General features: G+C 46.2%; 1 protein-coding gene across 1 annotated transcript in view; it reads left to right on the top strand.

The window, feature by feature from the left end:
- The window catches only part of HACL1 (2-hydroxyacyl-CoA lyase 1), a 47,717-nt gene that overhangs the window by 14,037 nt on the left and 11,637 nt on the right, over positions 1–22,043 (top strand). Inside the window, exons 5-12 of the mRNA XM_083188966.1 lie at positions 6,893–6,965; positions 7,207–7,284; positions 8,406–8,500; positions 11,526–11,638; positions 13,387–13,522; positions 14,070–14,175; positions 15,420–15,503; positions 16,852–16,953. Coding sequence (XP_083045092.1) covers positions 6,893–6,965; positions 7,207–7,284; positions 8,406–8,500; positions 11,526–11,638; positions 13,387–13,522; positions 14,070–14,175; positions 15,420–15,503; positions 16,852–16,953 — 787 coding nt within the window. The remainder of the gene's footprint in view (positions 1–6,892; positions 6,966–7,206; positions 7,285–8,405; positions 8,501–11,525; positions 11,639–13,386; positions 13,523–14,069; positions 14,176–15,419; positions 15,504–16,851; positions 16,954–22,043) is intronic.

Genomic DNA, 22,043 nt, shown 5'->3' with positions numbered 1-22,043 from the left:
AGGTACAGCAGCTTGCGGTACTGTGCGCAAGAACCAAAGAGGCCTCCCAAAAACGCACATTGCCCAAGTAATGAGAAGGGGTGAAAGCAGGGGAATATGCACCGAAAATATGTTGTTGGTCAAATATAAGGACAAGAGGGATGTCCTTATACTGACAACAATTCACGGAGACAGTACCACCTCCGTCCCTGTACGAGGTACCAGTACCCACACCTCAAAACCTAATTGTATCCTGGATTACAATAGGTACATGGGCGGAGTGGATCTTTCAGATCAGGTACTGAAGCCGTACAGTGCCCTGCGGAAAACAAAAATCTGGTACAAGAAGGTGGCCGTGTATATCATCCAGATGGCACTGTATAACGCTTACGTGCTATTCCGTTCTACCGGCCAGAGGGGGACATTTATGCACTTTCAAGAGGAAGTCATAAAGGGCCTAATATTTGGGAACCAGCAGGCAGAGGGCCCCAGTACTTCTAGTACTGGCCCCCGTATTGTACCAGGGCAGCATTTTCCTGATGAAATCCCCTCCACTGGAAAAAAGGGCAGGACACAAAAAAGGTGCAAAGTTTGCTATAAAAAGGGAATAAGAAAGCAAACTATTTTCCAGTGTGACACTTGCCCCGACAAACCCGGCCTATGTATAAAGGAGTGTTTTAAAATATACCACACATCTATGGAATATTAGGTTCATAATTTCACCGTGCTTCGGGGGTCTTGCTAATGCCACATAGCACCCACCATTCATTCCACCAGAATCTGAGCCGCAAAATCCAAAAATCACTCCTTCCCTTCTGAGTCCTGCCATGCACCCAACTGGTATTTTTTGGTCACATGTGAGGCATTGCCGTACTCGGGAGAAATTGGGGCACATATTTTGGGGTGCTTTGTCTCCTTCATTCCTTGTGAAAATGAAAAATTTTGAGCCAGAACTGCATTTTTGTGTAAAAAAATGTAATTTTTCATGTTCACTGCCCACTTGTATCAAAATTGGTGAAACCCCTGGGGGTTTGAAATGTACACTATACCCCTAGATGAATTCCCTGAGGGGTGTAGTTTGCAAAATGGGGTCACTTGTGGGGGGGTTCCACTGTATTGGTGCTTTGGGGGTCTTGCTAATGCGACATAGCACCCACCATCATTCCACCAGAATTTGTGCTGCAAAATCCAAATATCACTCCTTCCCTTCTGAGTCCTGCCACTTTTTGGTCACACATGAGGCATTGCCGTACTCGGGAGAAATTGGGGCACATATTTTGGGGTGCTTTTTCTCCTTCATACCTTCTGAAAATGAAAAATTTTGAGCCAGAACTGCATTTTTGTGTAAAAAAATGTAATTTTTCATTTTCACTGCCCACTTGTATCAAAATTGGTGAAACCCCTGGGGGTTTTAAATGTACACTATACCCCTAGATGAATTCCCTGAGGGGTGTAGTTTGCAAAATGGGGTGACTTGTGGGGGGGTTCCACTGTATTGGTGCAACATAGCACCCACCATTCATTCCACCAGAATATGTGCTGCAAAATCCAAAAATCACTCCTTCCCTTCTGAGTCCTGCCATGCACCCAACTGGTATTTTTTGGTCACATGTGAGGCATTGCCGTACTCGGGAGAAATTGGGGCACAGATTTTGGGGTGCTTTTTCTCCTTCATACCTTCTGAAAATGAAAAATTTTGAGCCAGAACTGCATTTTTGTGTAAAAAATGTAATTTTTCTTTTTCACTGCCCACTTGTATCAAAATTGGTGAAACCCCTGGGGGTTTGAAATGTACACTATACCCCTAGATGAATTCCCTGAGGGGTGTAGTTTGCAAAATGGGGTCACTTGTGGGGGGGTTCCACTGTATTGGTGCTTGGGGGGTCTTGCTAATGCGACATAGCACCCACCAAAATTCCACCAGAATCTGAGCCGCAAAATCCAAAAATCACTCCTTCCGTTCTGAGTCCTGCCATGCACCCAACTGGTATTTTTTGGTCACATGTGAGGCATTGCCGTACTCGGGAGAAATTGGGGCACATATTTTGGGGTGCTTTTTCTCCTTCATACCTTCTGAAAATGAAAAATTTTGAGCCAGAACTGCATTTTTGTGTAAAAAAATGTAATTTTTCATGTTCACTGCCCACTTGTATCAAAATTGGTGAAACCCCTGGGGGTTTGAAATGTACACTATACCCCTAGATGAATTCCCTGAGGGGTGTAGTTTGCAAAATGGGGTCACTTGTGGGGGGGTTCCACTGTATTGGTGCTTGGGGGGTCTTGCTAATGCGACATAGCACCCACCAAAATTCCACCAGAATCTGAGCCGCAAAATCCAAAAATCACTCCTTCCGTTCTGAGTCCTGCCATGCACCCAACTGGTATTTTTTGGTCACATGTGAGGCATTGCCGTACTCGGGAGAAATTGGGGCACATATTTTGGGGTGCTTTTTCTCCTTCATACCTTCTGAAAATGAAAAATTTTGAGCCAGAACTGCATTTTTGTGTAAAAAAATGTAATTTTTCATGTTCACTGCCCACTTGTATCAAAATTGGTGAAACCCCTGGGGGTTTGAAATGTACACTATACCCCTAGATGAATTCCCTGAGGGGTGTAGTTTTCAAAATGGGGTGACTTGTGGGGGGGTTCCACTGTATTGGTGCTTGGGGGGTCTTGCTAATGCGACATAGCACCCACCAAAATTCCACCAGAATCTGAGCCGCAAAATCCAAAAATCACTCCTTCCGTTCTGAGTCCTGCCATGCACCCAACTGGTATTTTTTGGTCACATGTGAGGCATTGCCGTACTCGGGAGAAATTGGGGCACATATTTTGGGGTGCTTTTTCTCCTTCATACCTTCTGAAAATGAAAAATTTTGAGCCAGAACTGCATTTTTGTGTAAAAAAATGTAATTTTTCATTTTCACTGCCCACTTGTATCAAAATTGGTGAAACCCCTGGGGGTTTGAAATGTACACTATACCCCTAGATGAATTCCCTGAGGGGTGTACTTTGCAAAATGGGGTGACTTGTGGGGGGGTTCCACTGTATTGGTGCAACATAGCACCCACCATTCATTCCACCAGAATCTGTGCTGCAAAATCCAAAAATCACTCCTTCCCTTCTGAGTCCTGCCATGCACCCAACTGGTATTTTTTGGTCACATGTGAGGCATTGCCGTACTCGGGAGAAATTGGGGCACAGATTTTGGGGTGCTTTTTCTCCTTCATACCTTCTGAAAATGAAAAATTTTGAGCCAGAACTGCATTTTTGTGTAAAAAAATGTAATTTTTCATTTTCACTGCCCACTTGTATCAAAATTGGTGAAACCCCTGGGGGTTTGAAATGTACACTATACCCCTAGATGAATTCCCTGAGGGGTGTAGTTTTCAAAATGGGGTGACTTGTGGGGGGGTTCCACTGTATTGGTGCTTGGGGGGTCTTGCTAATGCGACATAGCACCCACCAAAATTCCACCAGAATCTGAGCCGCAAAATCCAAAAATCACTCCTTCCGTTCTGAGTCCTGCCATGCACCCAACTGGTATTTTTTGGTCACATGTGAGGCATTGCCGTACTCGGGAGAAATTGGGGCACATATTTTGGGGTGCTTTTTCTCCTTCATACCTTCTGAAAATGAAAAATTTTGAGCCAGAACTGCATTTTTGTGTAAAAAAATGTAATTTTTCATTTTCACTGCCCACTTGTATCAAAATTGGTGAAACCCCTGGGGGTTTGAAATGTACACTATACCCCTAGATGAATTCCCTGAGGGGTGTAGTTTTCAAAATGGGGTGACTTGTGGGGGGGTTCCACTGTATTGGTGCTTGGGGGGTCTTGCTAATGCGACATAGCACCCACCAAAATTCCACCAGAATCTGAGCCGCAAAATCCAAAAATCACTCCTTCCGTTCTGAGTCCTGCCATGCACCCAACTGGTATTTTTTGGTCACATGTGAGGCATTGCCGTACTCGGGAGAAATTGGGGCACATATTTTGGGGTGCTTTTTCTCCTTCATACCTTCTGAAAATGAAAAATTTTGAGCCAGAACTGCATTTTTGTGTAAAAAAATGTAATTTTTCATTTTCACTGCCCACTTGTATCAAAATTGGTGAAACCCCTGGGGGTTTGAAATGTACACTATACCCATAGATGAATTCCCTGAGGGGTGTACTTTGCAAAATGGGGTGACTTGTGGGGGGGTTCCACTGTATTGGTGCAACATAGCACCCACCATTCATTCCACCAGAATCTGTGCTGCAAAATCCAAAAATCACTCCTTCCCTTCTGAGTCCTGCCATGCACCCAACTGGTATTTTTTGGTCACATGTGAGGCATTGCCGTACTCGGGAGAAATTGGGGCACAGATTTTGGGGTGCTTTTTCTCCTTCATACCTTCTGAAAATGAAAAATTTTGAGCCAGAACTGCATTTTTGTGTAAAAAAATGTAATTTTTCATTTTCACTGCCCACTTGTATCAAAATTGGTGAAACCCCTGGGGGTTTGAAATGTACACTATACCCCTAGATGAATTCCCTGAGGGGTGTAGTTTGCAAAATGGGGTGACTTGTGGGGGGGTTCCACTGTATTGGTGCTTGGGGGGTCTTGCTAATGCGACATAGCACCCACCAAAATTCCACCAGAATCTGAGCTGCAAAATCCAAAAATCACTCCTTCCCTTCTGAGTCCTGCCATGCACCCAACTGGTATTTTTTGGTCACATGTGAGGCATTGCCGTACTCGGGAGAAATTGGGGCACAGATTTTGGGGTGCTTTGTCTCCTTCATACCTTCTGAAAATGACAAATTTGGAGCCAGAACTGCATTTTTGTGTAAAAAAAATAATTTTTCATTTTCACTGCCCAGTTGTACCACAATTGGTGAAACCCCTGGGGGTTTGAAATGTACACTATACCCCTAGATGAATTCCCTGAGGGGTGTAGTTTGCAAAATGGGGTCACTTGTGGGGGGGTTCCTAACTTTTAGCATCTTATGGTGCCTTGAAACCTACATGGTGCCTAAAAAATAATCTCATAAAAAGGAGGCTCCAAAATCAAGTAGGTGCTCCTTCTATTATGAAGCCTGTGGTTTGGTCACCGTGCACACTAGGGCCACATATAGGATATTTATGAAAACCAAAGAATTGGGGGAATCAATTTTTAGTCACATTTCTCTAGTAAAATGTACTGTGTTCCTTATAAAAATGTATTAAAATTGCAAATCTGCAAAAAAAAAGAAATTTTGAAATTTCACCTACACTTTGTTTTAATTCCTGTGAAACACCTAAAGGGTTAACAAACTTCCAAAATGCTGTTTTGAATACTGTGAGGGGTGCAGTTTTTGAAATGGCATCATTTATGGGGGTGTCTCACATACAAGTCCCTCAAAGTTACATCAGAACTGAACTGGTCCCTAAAAAAATCAGTGTTTGAAATTTTCTTGAAAATTTGAGAATTTGCTATTCATATTGTAAGCCTCCTAGTGTCCCAAAAAATTAAAAGGAAGTTGAAATAATGATGTCAACATAAAGTAGACATATGGCCTATGTTAGTTATTCACTATTTTGAGTGGTAAGATTATTTGTCTCACAAGCAGAAAATTTAACATTTTGCAAATCGCTAAATTTTCCATTTTTTCACGATATTTTGGTATTTTTCACAAAAAAACACAGACTGTATCGACCCAAATTTACCACTAATTTGAAGTACAATGTGTCACGAAAAAACAATCTCAAAATCACTGGGATAAGTAAAAGCAAAAAAAAGTTATCCCCACTTAAGTGAGACATGTCAGATTTGAAAAAAAGGGCTCTGTCAGGAACGCAAAAACTGGCTCTGTCAGGAAGGGGTTAATGACCTGTGAAATAAAAATACTTTATTAAAAAAAAAAAAGCAGGACTGGGGGCATGGTGTCTGTAAAAGCAGGACTAGGGGCATGGTGTCAATATTAATTAAAATAAGCCCTACCCCGAAAATAAGCCCTATGGTGTTTTTTCTTGAAAAAAAAAAAAAAAAAAAAAAGCAATAGTGTCTTATTATTGGGGAAACACGGTAGTACATTTCACCCATTATATAGAATGGTTGCAGATCTCTTCCTCCTGCACAACTAGCGGTTCATTTCCCAGATGAGCCAGTCAGTGACGGCTGGTTCCTAAGGCTTTTCAAAAAGAATTATATTGATAAACCAGTTTTTGTTGTAAATGTTGTTTTACTTTTAACTTGAACAATTCTGTATAGGTTACCAGTCCTGGGTAAATACAATATGTTCTTCTACAAAGTTTTTCTTTCAGAAAGAAATAAATGTTTACTATGTTGAGGGCTGAGAATAACATTGTAAGAAAATATCAAAATCATGGGAAATACTGTACAACAATGATTTTCCACACCAGTCCCTAAAGCTGACCGTACACCTAAAGATTTATTGTTCAATCTGGCTGGCTGGAATCAAAAATTTATTTAAGTATGGGAGAAAACAACAATTGACCATTGCTCCGAAATGCCGTAATTGAAACTGTAATTCAGACCAATTAGGTAGATAAAATGGATTTACCATTTTTTGTCTGTATTTCAGTGTTTGGGAGCAAATGATCAGTTGTATCCATGTATTACCAGATTTTCATTCTAAACATCCAGATTGGTCAATAAATCCTATATAATAGGTGTATTATCAGTCTTGGTCCCACCAACGGGTCATTATTTTGGGGTTTCTTGAATCGTGCACAGCTAAGTTACTACAGGTATATGTTACTCGGTCAGTAATTATTTATGCTGCTTGCACAGACCTAAATCCTTAATGCATGGCCTGGGAATATTAGGGGGTTAAGTTGGAGAACATTACTATACTACATGCTTTTGTTGTTTTCTGGTGAATTTTTTTGATTTAATGAGAAAGTATATTTTGTTTTTTCTTTTAGGCCACTTATTGTATTGGGAGGATCTTCTGATACTAACCAAGAAACCATGGGGGCTTTCCAAGAGTTCCCTCAGGTACTCAGAGTTCTAAGTGAAATCCAGAAGACTGTGTGAATCTGTAAATAAATCAGGAATTCCAGATATTGCTAAACCCTTTTCCCACAAAAAAAACATTGTTATTTAATCTTTCCAACTAGCCAAGGTGGGAGATCTGGGATCACCCCCAAAAATCAGCTGTATATTTTTAACAGTATATAGACGACTTGCAAAGTTCTGGAAGGGTGAAGATGACCACAATGTGTTTTGTTTTCTTTAGGTGGAAACTTGCAGACTGTACAGTAAATTCTCTGCCAGACCCAGCAGCTTGGAGGCCATACCAACTGTAATTGAAAAGGTATCTTTTCCTTATTTCTTAATTGTTCTTCTTTTATATTGTCTACTGAATGAATACACCTATAGACTTCTTTATTGTTCTCTGGTCACCTTTTCTCTATGAGACTCCATGTGAATAAGGTACAGGGTGAGATGTACAAACACTAAAATGTGGTGAAACTTTTTTGGAGGTTTTTTTTTTTTTTTGGAGGTTCCCCCCCCAGTTTTTGGAGTATCTTTCTGTATACTTTCCAGAGTTGGAGCCAATAGGCACGTGGCCTATAGCAGCCTAAGATTTTTCTTACATACATATTCCCCGTTGGGGATCCAAAATATTGAGCATGCATTAGCCTGGTCTACGGTCACCAGATCGACATTGAAAAGGTTGACAGGACTTAGGTCGACATGGCTTTAGGTCGACACAATCATTAGGTTGAGATTTTTCATTTTTTCTTTTTTTGAGCTGACATGCCCTACCATCCACTATGGCGAGTAGGGAGAATAGAATAGTGCGCCCGAAGCAGGGCGAGCGGACACGGTGCACCGATACGGTGTGCATGTCGACTGTGGTGACATTTGGGACAAAAAACGTGAAAAACCCATGTGGACCTTTTGACCGTCGACCTAATGACCCTGTTGACCTAAAGTCATGTTGACCTTTTGAGTGTGTCGAGCTAAGGCCTGCCGACCTTGAGTGGTCGACCTAATGATCCACACTCCATTAGCCTATGGCCATGGATGTGAAATAGGACCCCTGGATCATAAACCCAAAAGTCCTTACAATGCAAGGACCGCTTCAATCCGTGGAGCTGTCCCTTATGAAAGTGTCATTATCTATGCTTGCGGTGTTAATAAACAATGCATACAAAAAGAGGAGGGATGTATTGCATACAAGGGGCCAATTCAGGATCGATCGTAGCGATCCGAATCGGCCCCTTGTGTGCAATACATCCCTCCTCTTTTTGCATGGTGGCGGGTGGGTATTTGGCTGGCCAGTGTCTCAAGCGGTCGGTAAGCTGCGATGTTCGCATCTTACCGAGCCAACCTGAATTAGGGCCAATATGTGATTCTTGATACATGATACATCCTGCCAATAGTATGATCAAATTATTACCATACATCGTTACCTTTTCTTCTTCCCAGGCTGTGAGAACTAGTATGTATGGCCGACCTGGTGCCTGTTATGTTGACATTCCTGGAGATTTTGTAAACAAGATGGCTGCCAGGGGTGATGTGAGGTATGTTCATTGTAGTAGGGCAGCTTAAAATGTAATGCACTGATTATTTCTTGGTTGCCAAATGCTGGTCATCTTAATTTCTGTTCTACAACAGGTATGTCCAAGCTGGCCCTCTGGCTAGTGTAAAACTACACATCCCAGCATGCCTTGCCATAGTTTTAGCATTTCCTAATTACAAAACTGTGGCAAGGCATGATGGGACTTGTAGTTTCGCAACAGCTGGAGGGCCATAGTTTGGACATGCCTGTCCTACAATATAAGCTACCATAACTTTTGGATGTGTCCACAGTGGCGTAGCTTCAGGGGTCGCAGCGGTCGCAGATGCGACCGGGCCCCTGAGCCAGGGGGGCCCAACCCCCGCCACTGGCCTGGGAAAGGGATGCGAACAGGACGCACCCGTTCCCAGTGCTGCTTTGCGGGCCCGCGTGCGTCGCGCTGACGTCACGCGGCAAGGGGTCCCCTTCCTATTGGCTGCCTGCGGCTGGGGACGGGACACGGTGGCCGTATCTCAGCTGTGATTGGCTGCAGCGTCCCCAACCGCAGGCAGCCAATAGGAAGGGGACCCCTTGCCGCGTGACGTCAGCGCGACGCACGCGGGCTCCAACCTCCCCCTCCCTCTCCCACCGCTTCCGCGCCAATGCCATCACACAGCACGTGTAGGCTGTGCTAGGACAGGACTCAGGAGCAGGACCGCCCGGCGCCCTATATCGGACAGAGTCACAGACTACAGTGAGTCCAGTCTGTCAGGCTTTTAAGATTATGGGGAAAATAGCTAAAACTGCTGGGATGTGTAGTTCCACTGTTACAGTGGAACTACACGTCCCAGCATGCCCTGTCATAGTTTTAGAAATCCATTATCTAAAATCTGTGGCAGGGCATGCTGGGACGTGTAGTTCCACAACAGCACTGACTCCAGTCCTGTCAGGCTTTTAAGATTATGGGGAAAATAGCTAAAACTGCTGGGATGTGTAGTTCCACTGTTACAGTGGAACTACACGTCCCAGCATGCCCTGTCACAGTTTTAGAAATCCATTATCTAAAATCTGTGGCAGGGCATGCTGGGACGTGTAGTTCCACAACAGCACTGACTCCAGACCGAGATTTTAATTTTGTTGTATGTAGGGGGGCCCCAAGCTGACCTTTCGCACCAGGGCCCATGAACCCTTAGCTACGCCCCTGTGTGTCCACATACATTTAGTCTCCCTTTGTGACATGGTAGTACAATCATCTTTTCATTTGCATTTTAAATGAACATACTGTACATCTTATTTTCAAAATGATTCTGCTTACAAAATGCTGTGCTACACATAGTATTTATATGCAGATACAGCTTTTGTTGCACACATAATAAAGGCATGTTGCATATCATTTGAATTAGAAGAGTCTGCTTATTGTTTATACAGTATAGTGATATGAATAAGATGCATTTCAGTATATAAGGTGCCCAGCATTAGTCAGCAAATTTAATTAAGGGGAAAAAGCACATTTGCATATCCTGGTATCCTCTGTCTATTAGGCTATGCAATTGGATCTGTACTACAACATTGCATCATCCGGTGGGAGGGGCTAAACGGATTAGGGGATTTCTGTTTTATTGAGCGATATAATTGCATTCATGTGGGAACTCATGTGAAAAACAGATTGGTTTTGCCTGATAAGATACGTAGTGTTCCTTCTAGGAGCTAAATGGGGCAGGGCGCTGCTGCATGGGGGCAGAATAAGAGGGGCGGACCGGGTCCGCCGACGTCACAAAAGGGGGCCTGCCCGGACATGGCGTCACTAAATGGGGCGTGTCCGGGCCACGGCATCACTAAAGGGGGTGGGCCTGGGCCGCAGCATCACTAAAGGGGGCAGCCCCGGCCACGACGAAGTCCCTGAGCTGCCTGGGAAGCGCCGAGCATCGCCATCTGCGGCGCCACTGGGCTTCCCCAGGGCACACCGGTGGGACAGGCAGCAGGCTCTTTTAGAGGGGCGCTGCTAGAGGGGCAGGGCGCATTTTGCCCTTTAAAAATTGGGCAGGGCGCAGCGCCCCGCTAAAATGATATAGTTACCACTCCTGGCTGAATAAGCAAGGTAGACTGACGATGTTGTCAATAAAGTCCAAGTGGTCGGCCCAGAGCTGGCAAAAATAACCAAAGTCCACTGGCAAATTTGTTGGGGTGCATGATAGGTAGATATGTCCTGTTTAGCCAATAGGAGTGGCGCTGGAAGCAGGATGGTAAAGGTTGGTTGTACCCCAATGATGGAATAAGGGGTCCAGATGAGGATTTGGTCCTGCCGGGCTGGTTCGGATGGCAGTCCCAATTGAAGTAGTGGAGGGTGGGCAAGCACTGGCTGACGCGTTACGCTGCACTTGGTCGTATGGAATTCAGTGGGGAAATAATACTGGTCCCTTTGGTTAGGTGCTGATGGGGCGCTGTTCAATGATTTTAGCCTATACAATTATGTATATATTAACCCAGAAACACTATAGATATAGGTAAGCACATTTATATGTGCACAAAAGCAAGTAATAATATCTGCCATCCATAGTGACACATATGGTTCATTTATTTATAACTTTTCAAATGTTCTCTCATTTAGCAGCGTTTGAAGTTAATTATTTATTATTTACACTTCCAGTAGCCACATTATTGTGTCCATCCACAATCCGCTAATGTAGGAGCATCACTACTTTACCAGGCCTCCATATGCCAGACACATCTAAGCCCTGTAACAGCCCTGAACATGCTACTTGTTGGCAAATCTGTGTTTCGTACCGGTTGGAATCGATATCCCGGTGCAAAGAATCCCGGTGGCCAGAATGCCTACAGCAGCATCCTGACTTTCAGAAACCTAATGGATTTTGATATTATTTTAACCCTATCCCCAGTATTTACTGTCAGGATCCATTGGGATTCTGTGCACTGGCATAATAACTACATAACGTTTAGTACATTTCATTGTATATTCTAGCCTTAAAAGTCAAAGTAATTGTCCTGCTTATAAGCTAAATTCTCCGTGTTGCCTTTTATTTGTCTTGAAGATACGCTGGCTGCTGTTTGCCGCGTCCCATCTGCCTGGCTGATCCATTAGAAATACTCAAAGCTGTTAATGTGCTGCAGAAGGCAGAGAAGCCCCTGGTAATAGTGGGGAAAGGTACTGTATGCTTTATCCATTGGTGGCACTGTGAGATCATGTGGGGCTCTGACAGGTTTAGCTCCTGTACATACAATATAGGGCGCAATGTAATGCTGCCCGAGTCCGGCGGCAGTCCAGGATTCTGGCCAAACTCAGACACTTTTTTAAAGGGGCAATCACGTACCCCTGCCTTGTAAGTGATTGCTCCTTTAAAAATGTTCAAGCGCAAACCGGCGCCCCGCACTGCCGACGAACTCAGGCGGCATTACATTCCGCCAATAAGGTCTTATTTAGTACTTTGATGCATTTTACACTTAAACCATATGCATAGTTAGTCTGTTACCAGAAACCATACTTGTCCAGTGTTTGTGGCTACGTTCGGAGTAGTACGGGTAGTACGCGGAGGGGCTGTACTGCCTCTAGAGGGGTTTTTAGAATAAGCGGGAACATGCATTGCTGCAACATATGTGAGTTCTTTGAGTTTGCTTTTGAAAAGTCCCATCTAATGCTAAGTTCTCATTGCCGCCCCTGCAAAACCCCGTGTTTTTGTTCCCGTGTTTTTGGCGGGGCACAGAGCATCTCAGCTCTACAGACCCCAGTGTCTGCCCCGCTCACACTGCTTCCCCTGGTATGCCTGCCATCAAGTGTGTGGCATCTAAGAGCAGCTTTAATTGGATGTTTAAAAAGTATCTTTGATTGGCTGTTTAAAAAGCAGCTTTGTGTAATGCAATAAACTTGTGTTTTTTCCATTTTGTGAGACAAACCCAGGAAAAACCCTGCAAAAAACCCTTGTGTAATTCCCAGGGCATAACACCCGGGAATTTCACAAAGACCCTTTCACACTGACACAGGACACGGGAAATTACTGCTTGCCCTGGCAAAAACCCGGGTTTTTGCGGCAGTGAGACTGGGGTATAATTGAATTGACTCCATAGATTTTTACTATGTCAAAGTAACAGATTACATATTATTAATTATGACATTTTGAATGATGACCTTTGTAGTTGCTACTTGCACAGTAATTCAGTACTACACAATAAGAGGCGCTGATTAAAGTCCATTAACCGCTTTTTTTATGTTCTTGAACATTTTATTTTTTACCTTTCATATTAATATGCTAATGTGTATTATATTGCTGTAGCACAAGTAATATGGATAATTGTGAATAGCTTATTTGTGATCATTTTTGGGCGTCCCTCATTCATGCTAGCGAGACAAGACCCTGCAATAGCTGCATGTAGACCCTTCCCCTCACTATGGTACCAATCTGTATTGCATTGGCCATGATTGTTCCCACCATTTCGTGATCTGGTGGGTGGTGTTATGCTGTGCATCAGAGACGGATGATGTTCTACTGTACGCAGCGGAGCACTGTCCATGTGCTGCCATAGTCTGTCTATGACAGTTGCACTGTGATTTATTCACTAAATGATTGGCATTCAGGTGGCCTTTGTGTGCAGTAACAGCTGTGCGATCAGATCTGAATAACCTCTTTTGTCTTAAGGTGCCCATACACTAGTAAGAGTTATCTTGAGATCTGGCTGATTGTCACTCATCCATAACCATGTTTTTGTTCCAGTTTGCCAGTTTTCCAGCATTTCCAAGCAAATGGTCAACTGTCATTTGCTCTCATCCATAACCAGGTTTTTGTTCCAACCAGCCAGATCTGAAGATAAATCTTACTAGTGTATGGGCACCTGTGACTCCTTGGTTCTCTCATTAAGAATTGTTTTTTTTTCTGCCTTTATTACTAATGCACATTTTAGGTGCTGCCTTCTCATGTGCTGAGTACAATGTACGGAGATTGGTGGAAGAATGTGGACTGCCATTTCTACCAACTCCAATGGGCAAAGGGGTTGTACCTGACAACCATCCATTGTGTGTAGCTGCAGCCAGATCCAGGTAATTTACCAGGAGCTTAGTGTAAATGATCAAAAATAATTTGTAACCACTGGTCAGGCAACAATTCTTGATAGGACAGTGACAAGTCATCTTTGGAGCTGAATGAAATCATTATTAAGAATAATAACCAAAGTAAAAAGGAATTTTTAAAGGAAACCAAAAAAATCCTGATTGTGTGTGTGTGTGTGTGTGTGTGTGTGTGTGTCTCTAAGTGCAGGCTCCACTATGATACTGTCATCCTTGTAAATAGATTTGACATTTAAGCCTAGCGTTGTTTAGACCCATTTAACTGTTGTAGTCCACTTATAATTTAATGCTTTCTCTATATACTCTAAAATAATGAATATTAATATTGGTGATCTTGCTAATGGGCACTGGCCCAGTATTGGCCCCTATGTTCTGAAGTTGTCTAAAATAAGCTTCTGAAATATTTTTCAATAGTGTATTGTTTTCTTATTGCTATTATGTGCCTATTGATTAACCTGTTTTACTGACGCATACTTTGGCCAGTTCTGACCTTTAGAGTGTATTTGTCTTACATTGCCAGTGCACTGCAGCATGCTGATGTTATACTGCTACTGGGTGCCAGACTGAACTGGATTTTGCACTTTGGTCTTCCACCGCGGTTTCGGCCAGATGTGAAGATTATTCAGGTGAGAAAAAGTGTGTTCTTGTAGGGAAGTAGAAAACATGTTGATTAGCTTGTGTGCAAATGTAATATTCTGCAGTGGACCATAACTCATCCACAACAGTTGTAAAGAAGCTTCAGGTTTTACAGGAGGCATTAACTGTGCCCATAGACTGCGATCTGTTAGAGGCACAGATGTGTCCACATACACTGAGCATCTTTATGCCACATGGCACAAGGCGAATCACGTATTGTACTTCTTTTACATTTTAATTCCTGGTGGCATCACAGACGCAGCAAGCAACCAGTCACAGTGTGCTAGCTGGGCTGTGACTTTAACCCCACACAATTAGTTCTACACGTATGCAAAGTGGCAGATGAAGCGCAACTGAACTTGGCGTGATGAAAAGCCACAGCTGCTTCCATCAGAACCCTTGTCACACAGCGCCTGATTACAGGTTCCAGGTGCCCTAGGCATGTAGCTCCCCCTGTAATGCTGTTAAACACATGTGTATGTAGTGTTCATTCTAGCACCCACTATCTTTGAAAACCCATGCAGTTCCTGTTCCCTGCCTGGGGCGTCGCTGTCTGCTGTGGTGTTTCTAGCAGAGGTCTGGTTTGCATATCAGTGCTGATCTACAGATCACACTGTGCTAGAAGCACCACAGCAGACAGCGACTCCCCAGGCAGGGAAGAGGAACTGCATGGCTTTTCAAAGATAGCGGGTGCTAGTATGAACACTAGTATGGGCTCTAAGAGACTCACCAATCATACTGCCCATGTGCATGTAACAAAGGTTATAGAACTGGCATGTAGGATCTATTGTTTGTGGCATGTGAAGGAGACTTTGGCTGTAGGCTGCCCAGCTGGCGCTGTAGCTCAATGTACATAATGGTTTCATCAGTAAGTTACATTGGCACAGCCATCTTAAGAACTAACTGCAGCCTACTCAGCCTATTGGTTAATCGGGCACTGCTCATACAAATGTTACAAATGCCCCAGTGGTCTGTGTATGCCAGCCCCTAGAAATGCACTTTTGTCATGTCCAGTTGTTATATTTTTACACGGCAAATTTAAACAGAACTTGGCACCCCGAGAAGGGCTTCATGACTGAAGCCACAATATAAAAGGATGTATCTATAAAGCATGATCTGTTTGAGACCATAGACCATCCTCTGGTTGACCAGATTCTTCAACTTTGTAGTATTATAGAAAGCCTCACAAAATAACTTTCTTTGGGTAAAGATTTCTATATTTGTTCACTGACAGGTTGACATTTGTGCAGAAGAATTCGGCAATAACGTCAAGCCTGCAGCGAGTCTCCTGGGTGATGTTAATGCAGTGACTCAGCAGGTAATTGTGAAGATGCTGAAGGGATGTATGCCTCTCATCTGTCACAGCACCCATTCCCCATAGTTTATGTGTGCATGGTAAATCATCGCTCTACGTCTGTGTTTGTCACATGGTCGGACATCCAGCACCTTTTACTATTTCTGGTGCTTTTCTCCTAAAGCTGTTTGTCATTAGTTAGTTTCTCTGTATATAGTGCACAGTTCAGTCCTGATCACACGGCTGCAAATTTGAACAGTGGCCGATTTATCAAAGATCTGGCCATGCGTGTGGGCCGAAATGTGTGCTGCATATTTCACAGTGCAGCTTTAAAACGGTGTATTGCCGTTTTTTTTGCCTTTTAAAACATTTAGAGCTGCAGTGTGGAAGCTCCAGGGTGCTTTACCCGTATAAGAAATACCGGTATTTCTTAAACAGGTAAAAAGTAGTGTCCTACCAGTTTCAGACCTTTTTTTTGGGCAGTGTGAACGGGTCTGAAACTGTATTTAGGACCCTGGCAGTAGTGATCACTGAGCTGGTCCCGCTCTGTGCATATCTGATGAGCGTGAGCCAGTGCAGTGAATATTTAATGAGGGTCCCCGCCCCCTGCATATGAACTGAGCGGGTCTGCTAATTACATATGCAGGGGGCAGGGACTCGCTCATTAAATATTCACTGCACTGGCTCCCGCTCATTAGATATGCACAGAGAGGGAGCTTAGTGGGGATAAGTGTGCAAGAGTCCGCCGGCCGCTCCACACTCCTTTCTGCCTGCCGGATCCCCCAGACTCCCAGTGTCACCGCCGCTAGCCAGCTCCACCCAAGAAAACCGCTAGTCATGACAAATACTGGGTGTGTCCGGGAAAATGCAGGCGTTCCCAAACGTTTTAGGGGAGGGTGTGTGACGGGATTTCACTATAGCCCGGTGGCATCTACCTGATCCTTGGCCGCTGCACATTTGCGGCCTTGCGATCATTGGTGAATTACTCCTATATTTTTTAAATGGTCTCAATCAACAGTCATATGTATTTTTATATTTAATAAAATGAATATTTTTTTTCTAATTTATTCTACACCATTCCCTGTCTACGTGTACAAAAACACCCCTTAAAAATAAAGATCAGTAATACAAAGAGCTTTGGAAAACAAGCATATGCCCTGAGGTAAGTTCAGAAACCGGCTGCATTACTGCTCTATGCTCTGTTCCACTGAGTGAGCAGAGATCAGGGTTTAAAGTTTTTGACCATAAAACTGTAGATTTAGGTTGTTGGGGTGTATTACTATTTTAGACTTGCAAGGAAAAACATAATTCTACTGAAACTGACATGTCCTCTGTATCCAAGGAATGATATCAATGTGTTTTAAAACTTAAGCTTTTAGAGCAGCTGCTGAAAACGTCCTGGAAGTATCCATCCAGTGCTGAATGGTGGAAGAACCTGAAGACCAAGATACGGGCCAATGAGGAAAATGCAAAGGTAGCCAAGACTAATTTATATACTGTATGTAATAGTTTGGTAGGATAGTTAATCATTGTATAGTCAATATTTTAACCACTGGGTATCCCTCCCGGCACTCAGGAAGAATGGGAAAGTCTCCCGTCTTTAGCTGCACCCTGTGACCTGTCTGCTCACTTAGGCCCTCATTCTGGTTGGCTCGCCATGTTACCTCCCCCGGCCGTATGATCACCGCCCCCTCCCCCGCTAGTCAACAAATTTCCCCCGCAGAACTGTGAATGGATGTTTAGCATATACTTCCATTCGCAGGCTTGTGTGGGGACCCGAAATCATTTGATAGTCGACAACCATCAAATGATTTCTATAGCTCTCGCTAGCCTAAGTCACTCTCTGGTGACTCAGGTTGGTTGTGACTTCTCCGAGAATAGGGCGGGCAGCTGACATTTGGTGATGTCAGCCGCCCGCCTCCGGAAGGCAGGTGGCCGTCCTTGTTTGCATGAGGATGCCAGCCTTTTCCTGGGTGCACCCAGCATTTTCGTGGGTGCACCCAGCATTTTCGTGGGTGCGCCCAGGAAACGCATGCAAGCGACCCCTGCCTGCCTCCTGCACGCCCTCCCTGCTGCGAGGGACTATGCAAGGCTCCGAGGGCGCAAGCAGTGAAGGCCTGCACATGCGCATAAGTGATTATGCGCAGGCAGTAAACATCGCTCGCCGTTGCGACCAGACCAGAATGCGTTCCTTCGAGAGCAAAGGGGAAGGCCCAGGCTGAATTGTGTCAAAGTAGCCACGCCCCAGGCTGTGTATTGCCAGTAATCTTGTAATGCATCATCAGTCATTGTACAACGATCGTAACCACAAGTCCCAGCATGCAGGGCATTAAAGGGCCAGCTGAGACTTGTAGTCCCACAGCATGACCAATTTGAAATAAATACACACTCACACACACACACACCCACCCAGAAGAACTTTAATAGCATACATGCATATACACATTTACACATACATACATACATACATACATACATACATACAAACACTCCCCTGCAGGTCAGTCCTCTTGTACAGTAGGGTATCCAGGGGGATACATCCAGATGGCTACATACAATCAGCATTGAGCTCAGTCCTGATTGGTTGAGGTGAGTCCCAGTGACTTTTGAGACAGAAGCATGCTTTTGTCAATCTCGCCCGCCAAAAGTAGGTCTATTATTTCCTTCATACCATTGGTGGCCACTGGGACAGTGGGAAGGGGGCGGAGCCATGGCGACAGGCACCAAGTAGCTAACACTTTAGTGGTGCAGCCCAGGCCCCTCCTTCCCCACACTCCATCCTAGGTCAGTTTTTTCTTGGTGCCTAGGAGCACAGGCACGTTTTTAGTAGCTGCTGCAGTTTTTTCTGCAGCGTTTTTAAAAAAAAGTTTTTTTTTTTTTTTTTACACTTGCGGTGAGCAAGCCGGGTGGACCACCCAGGCTGCTCACCTGCTCCGGAGCCAGCTCGTCGTGAACTGCCACGGACCTGCAGGCTGGGTCCCAGCACAGAGGGACCGTGCGCCACGGAGCAGGTAAGCCGCACTTCCCCCCCTCCCTCCCCACAGCACGCAGCGGTATCGCGGCTGGGGGAGACGCGAGACAGAGACGCTTCCCGATGGAAGCTTGACTCTGTCCCGCAACGGTGACCGCGAGACGCTCTGTCTCGCAGCGGCGTCTGGATACTAGACGCCGGAGGGAGGGAACCCAGCGCACGTAGCCGCCGGGGGTGGGTGCGCTCCCGGCGGTTTCCTGGCGGTGACACTCGGTCCCCACAGGGGAAACCGAGGCCACTAGACCACCAGGGCTATTGTTGTAGCGGTGGGGGCCGCCATATTTTTTTCAGCCCTGGCAAGGTTCCAGGAGGGGGGGGAGGTCCCTCACCTCCTCCCCGCCCAATCCCCGGCAGGGAGCCTCTATATGAGTTCCCGCCGGGGACTGCCAGCGTCCTGTCCTAATGGGCTTGACTCTGTCACACATCGGTGCAGAGGAGCAGCAGCAAAAGCAGCTTTTGTGTGGACACTGTGGCACCCTTCCTTCCCCGGTCTCCAGACGGGTCAGGTTGTATTACATTGACACTGCACCCTTGAGGTGTTCAGTGCTGTGTTTTCACACCCCTCTCTATATAGGGGTTTTTCTGTGCAAATCTCTCTATTCACTCTGTCTTGTATTGAAGTGCAATAGAGCATAGCCATGACTTCTAAGTCAGGCTCAAAGTCCACAGGACCCTCGCGGTCAGGGGACGCTCCTGCCCTGAGGGCCTTTAAGTGTGTTAGGTGCAAGGAGAATTTTTCTTCCACCTCGACAGACCATGGGGGTGTGTGTACACGCTGTAATGGTGGGGACTCTGTGGATTCGGCCCCGTCACAGGCATCCCATTCCGGGGAACCGGGTTGGGCGCAGGCCCTGACGACAGCCATGAGGGACCTTGCTGAACAGCTAGCCGCTTCCCGTTCACACCCTCAGCCCCCACCAGTGCTGAGTCAGCCTTCACAGGCGACTCTTCCACCAGCTCAACCGGCTCCGCTCACGCAGTCCCAGCCTCAGTTGCTGACGCTGGCGCCTGAGCCTGTTTGGGTACAGGGCCTTTCTTCCTCAGTGCAGGGACTGGTTCAGGTTTCTTCCTCTCTACAGAACCTGCTGGGTGCCGCTAGCAAGCGCAAGAACCCCAGAGCCCGCACCCAGAGAGCTGACTCTACGGGGACGGATACTTCAGGGGATGACCAGGCGGACACAGATGACCCTGTTGACCTGGATGACCCGGACGACCCTGACGAGGAGGCTACATCCCAGGACGACGTTATGACTCAGTCCAGGGTAGATGCGCTGGTGAAGGCGGTCCGCTCTTGCTTAAACATACAGGAGCCAGACCAACCCCCTGCGGAGGAGGCACCCTCTTTTAAGCGCAAGAAGAAGGATCCGGCTGTGTTCCCATCTTCAACGCAGCTGGAGGGAGACCTGGCAAAGGCCTGGTCTGCTCCTAATAAGAAATTTACAATTTCTAAAAGGATGGTTTCTTCTTATCCCTTTCCGGCAGACGGGCGCACGAAATGGGAACGCCCGCCTCAGGTGGATTCCCACATAGCCCGGCTGGTAAAGGCTACTACCTTGCCTATTCCCACTGTGGCGGCTCTAAAGGACCCCACGGATAGAAAGATGGAACATGTCTTTAAATCTATCTTTACTCATGCGGGTACGCTTAATAGGCCAGCTTTGGCCTCGGCCTGGGTGGCTAGGGCGGTAGGCAAATGGGCAGATATGCTGACGAAGAACATTACATCAGGCATACGCAGGTCGGAGCTGCTTTCTCTGGTGGAACATATCAGAGAAGCCTCCATGTATTTGGGCGAGGCGGCCCTGGACACGGCTACGTTAGCCTCTAGGATCTCGGCGTCTTCGGTTGCAGCCAGAAGAGCCTTGTGGCTCCGCACTTGGAATGCGGATGCAGAGTCCAAAAAGGCTCTGGAGGCCCTTCCTTTTGTGGGCGATATGCTTTTCGGTCCGGAGCTGGACAAAATTGTGACTACGGTAGCCACTTCAAGACAGCCTTCCTCCCGTCGGCACCCTCTAAGCCGAAGCAGTCCTTTCGGCCGCAGGGAAAGCCGAGGGGACAATCTTCAACAAGAAGCCGTCCTCCCAGGAGGGAGTCGTTTGGTAAGAGCAGACAGTCCCAGTCTGGCAAACGTCAGCCTCCTAAGGCCCCGGAGAAGGCCTCCCAATGACTCAGGGACCCCTCAGGTCGACTCCCTGCCGGTAGGGGCTCGCCTCCTCCATTTTGCCAACAGATGGAGGGAGACGACATCGGACGATTGGATTTTGAGTATAGTGTCGGAAGGATACTATCTCTCCTTCAACAGGCGTCCGCCGACCCGATTCTTTATCACGGGGCGCCCGGCCTGTCCTCTGAAGGCGGAGGCTCTCAGCGCCTCCGTTCAGACCCTTCTCCAGTCTCAGGTGATAGAAGTGGTTCCTCCTCAGCAGAGGGGCCACGGCTATTACTCCAATTTATTCCTGATCGGGAAGCCGGATGGTTCATTCCGACCAATCCTGAATCTCAAGGATCTCAATTGTTACTTGAACATTCCGCGGTTTCGCATGGAGTCCCTCCGGTCCATTATACAGGCAATGGAGCCGGGGGATTTCATGGTATCTCTGGACATCAGAGATGCATACCTGCATGTTCCGATTCATCCGGATCACCGCAAGTACCTCAGGTTTGCAACCAAGGATCTTCATGTCCAATTTCGGGCTCTACCCTTCGGAATATCTACAGCACCAAGAGTCTTTACGAAGGTGATGGGAGTTATGGCAGCCTTCCTTCACCTCCAGGGAGTGCGGATTCTGCCTTATCTGGACGACCTTCTGATTCTGGGACAGTCCAGAGAACTACTCCTGCAACATCTAGGCATTACGCCTGCTCCAGGCTCACGGTTGGCTAGTGAACTGGCGCAAGTCCAGCCTGGAACCCTCCCAGGAGATGATACATCTGGGAGCGCGTCTGGATTCCCAGGCCCAGAGGGTCTATCTTCCAGACAAGAAGCGGCTGGCTTTGCAGGCCCTCTTACGAGGGTTTCTCAAGCACAGGAGAGTCTCTCTTCATCTATGCATGAAGATTTTGGGCAAGATGGTCTCGTGCTTCGAGATGGTGGAATTTGCCCAATTTCACTCTCGTCCGTTGCAACACCAGATCCTCAAGTATTGGAACCGTTCACCACAGGCTCTGAAGAGGCAGGAGGTAGTACTCTCTCAGGAGGTTCGACTATCGTTGCTCTGGTGGCTCAAGCCACGTCACCTGTCCATGGGACGGCCCTTCCTAGTCTCCGACTGGGTACTCTTGACGACGGATGCCAGCCTCAGGGGCTGGGGAGCGGTGGTGGAGGACCGATCCTACCAGGGAGTTTGGTCCCACCAGGAGTCGGGGTTGCCGATCAATATTCTAGAGCTCAGGGCGATCTACTTAGCCCTTCTCCAGGCGGCCCCCCTGATTTGCTCTCGTGCAGTCAAGGTACAGACAGACAACGCCACGGCGGTGGCATACATCAATCACCAGGGGGGAACTCGGAGCAGAGCAGCTTTTCTGGAGGTACA

Source organism: Crinia signifera, chromosome 5 (genome assembly GCF_055691185.1).
Source record: "Crinia signifera chromosome 5, ASM5569118v1, whole genome shotgun sequence".
In the NCBI taxonomy this organism is placed as follows: domain Eukaryota; kingdom Metazoa; phylum Chordata; class Amphibia; order Anura; family Myobatrachidae; genus Crinia; species Crinia signifera.
The sequence above is the reverse complement of the archived record's forward strand: the minus strand, read 5'-3'. Positions and strand labels throughout refer to the sequence as shown.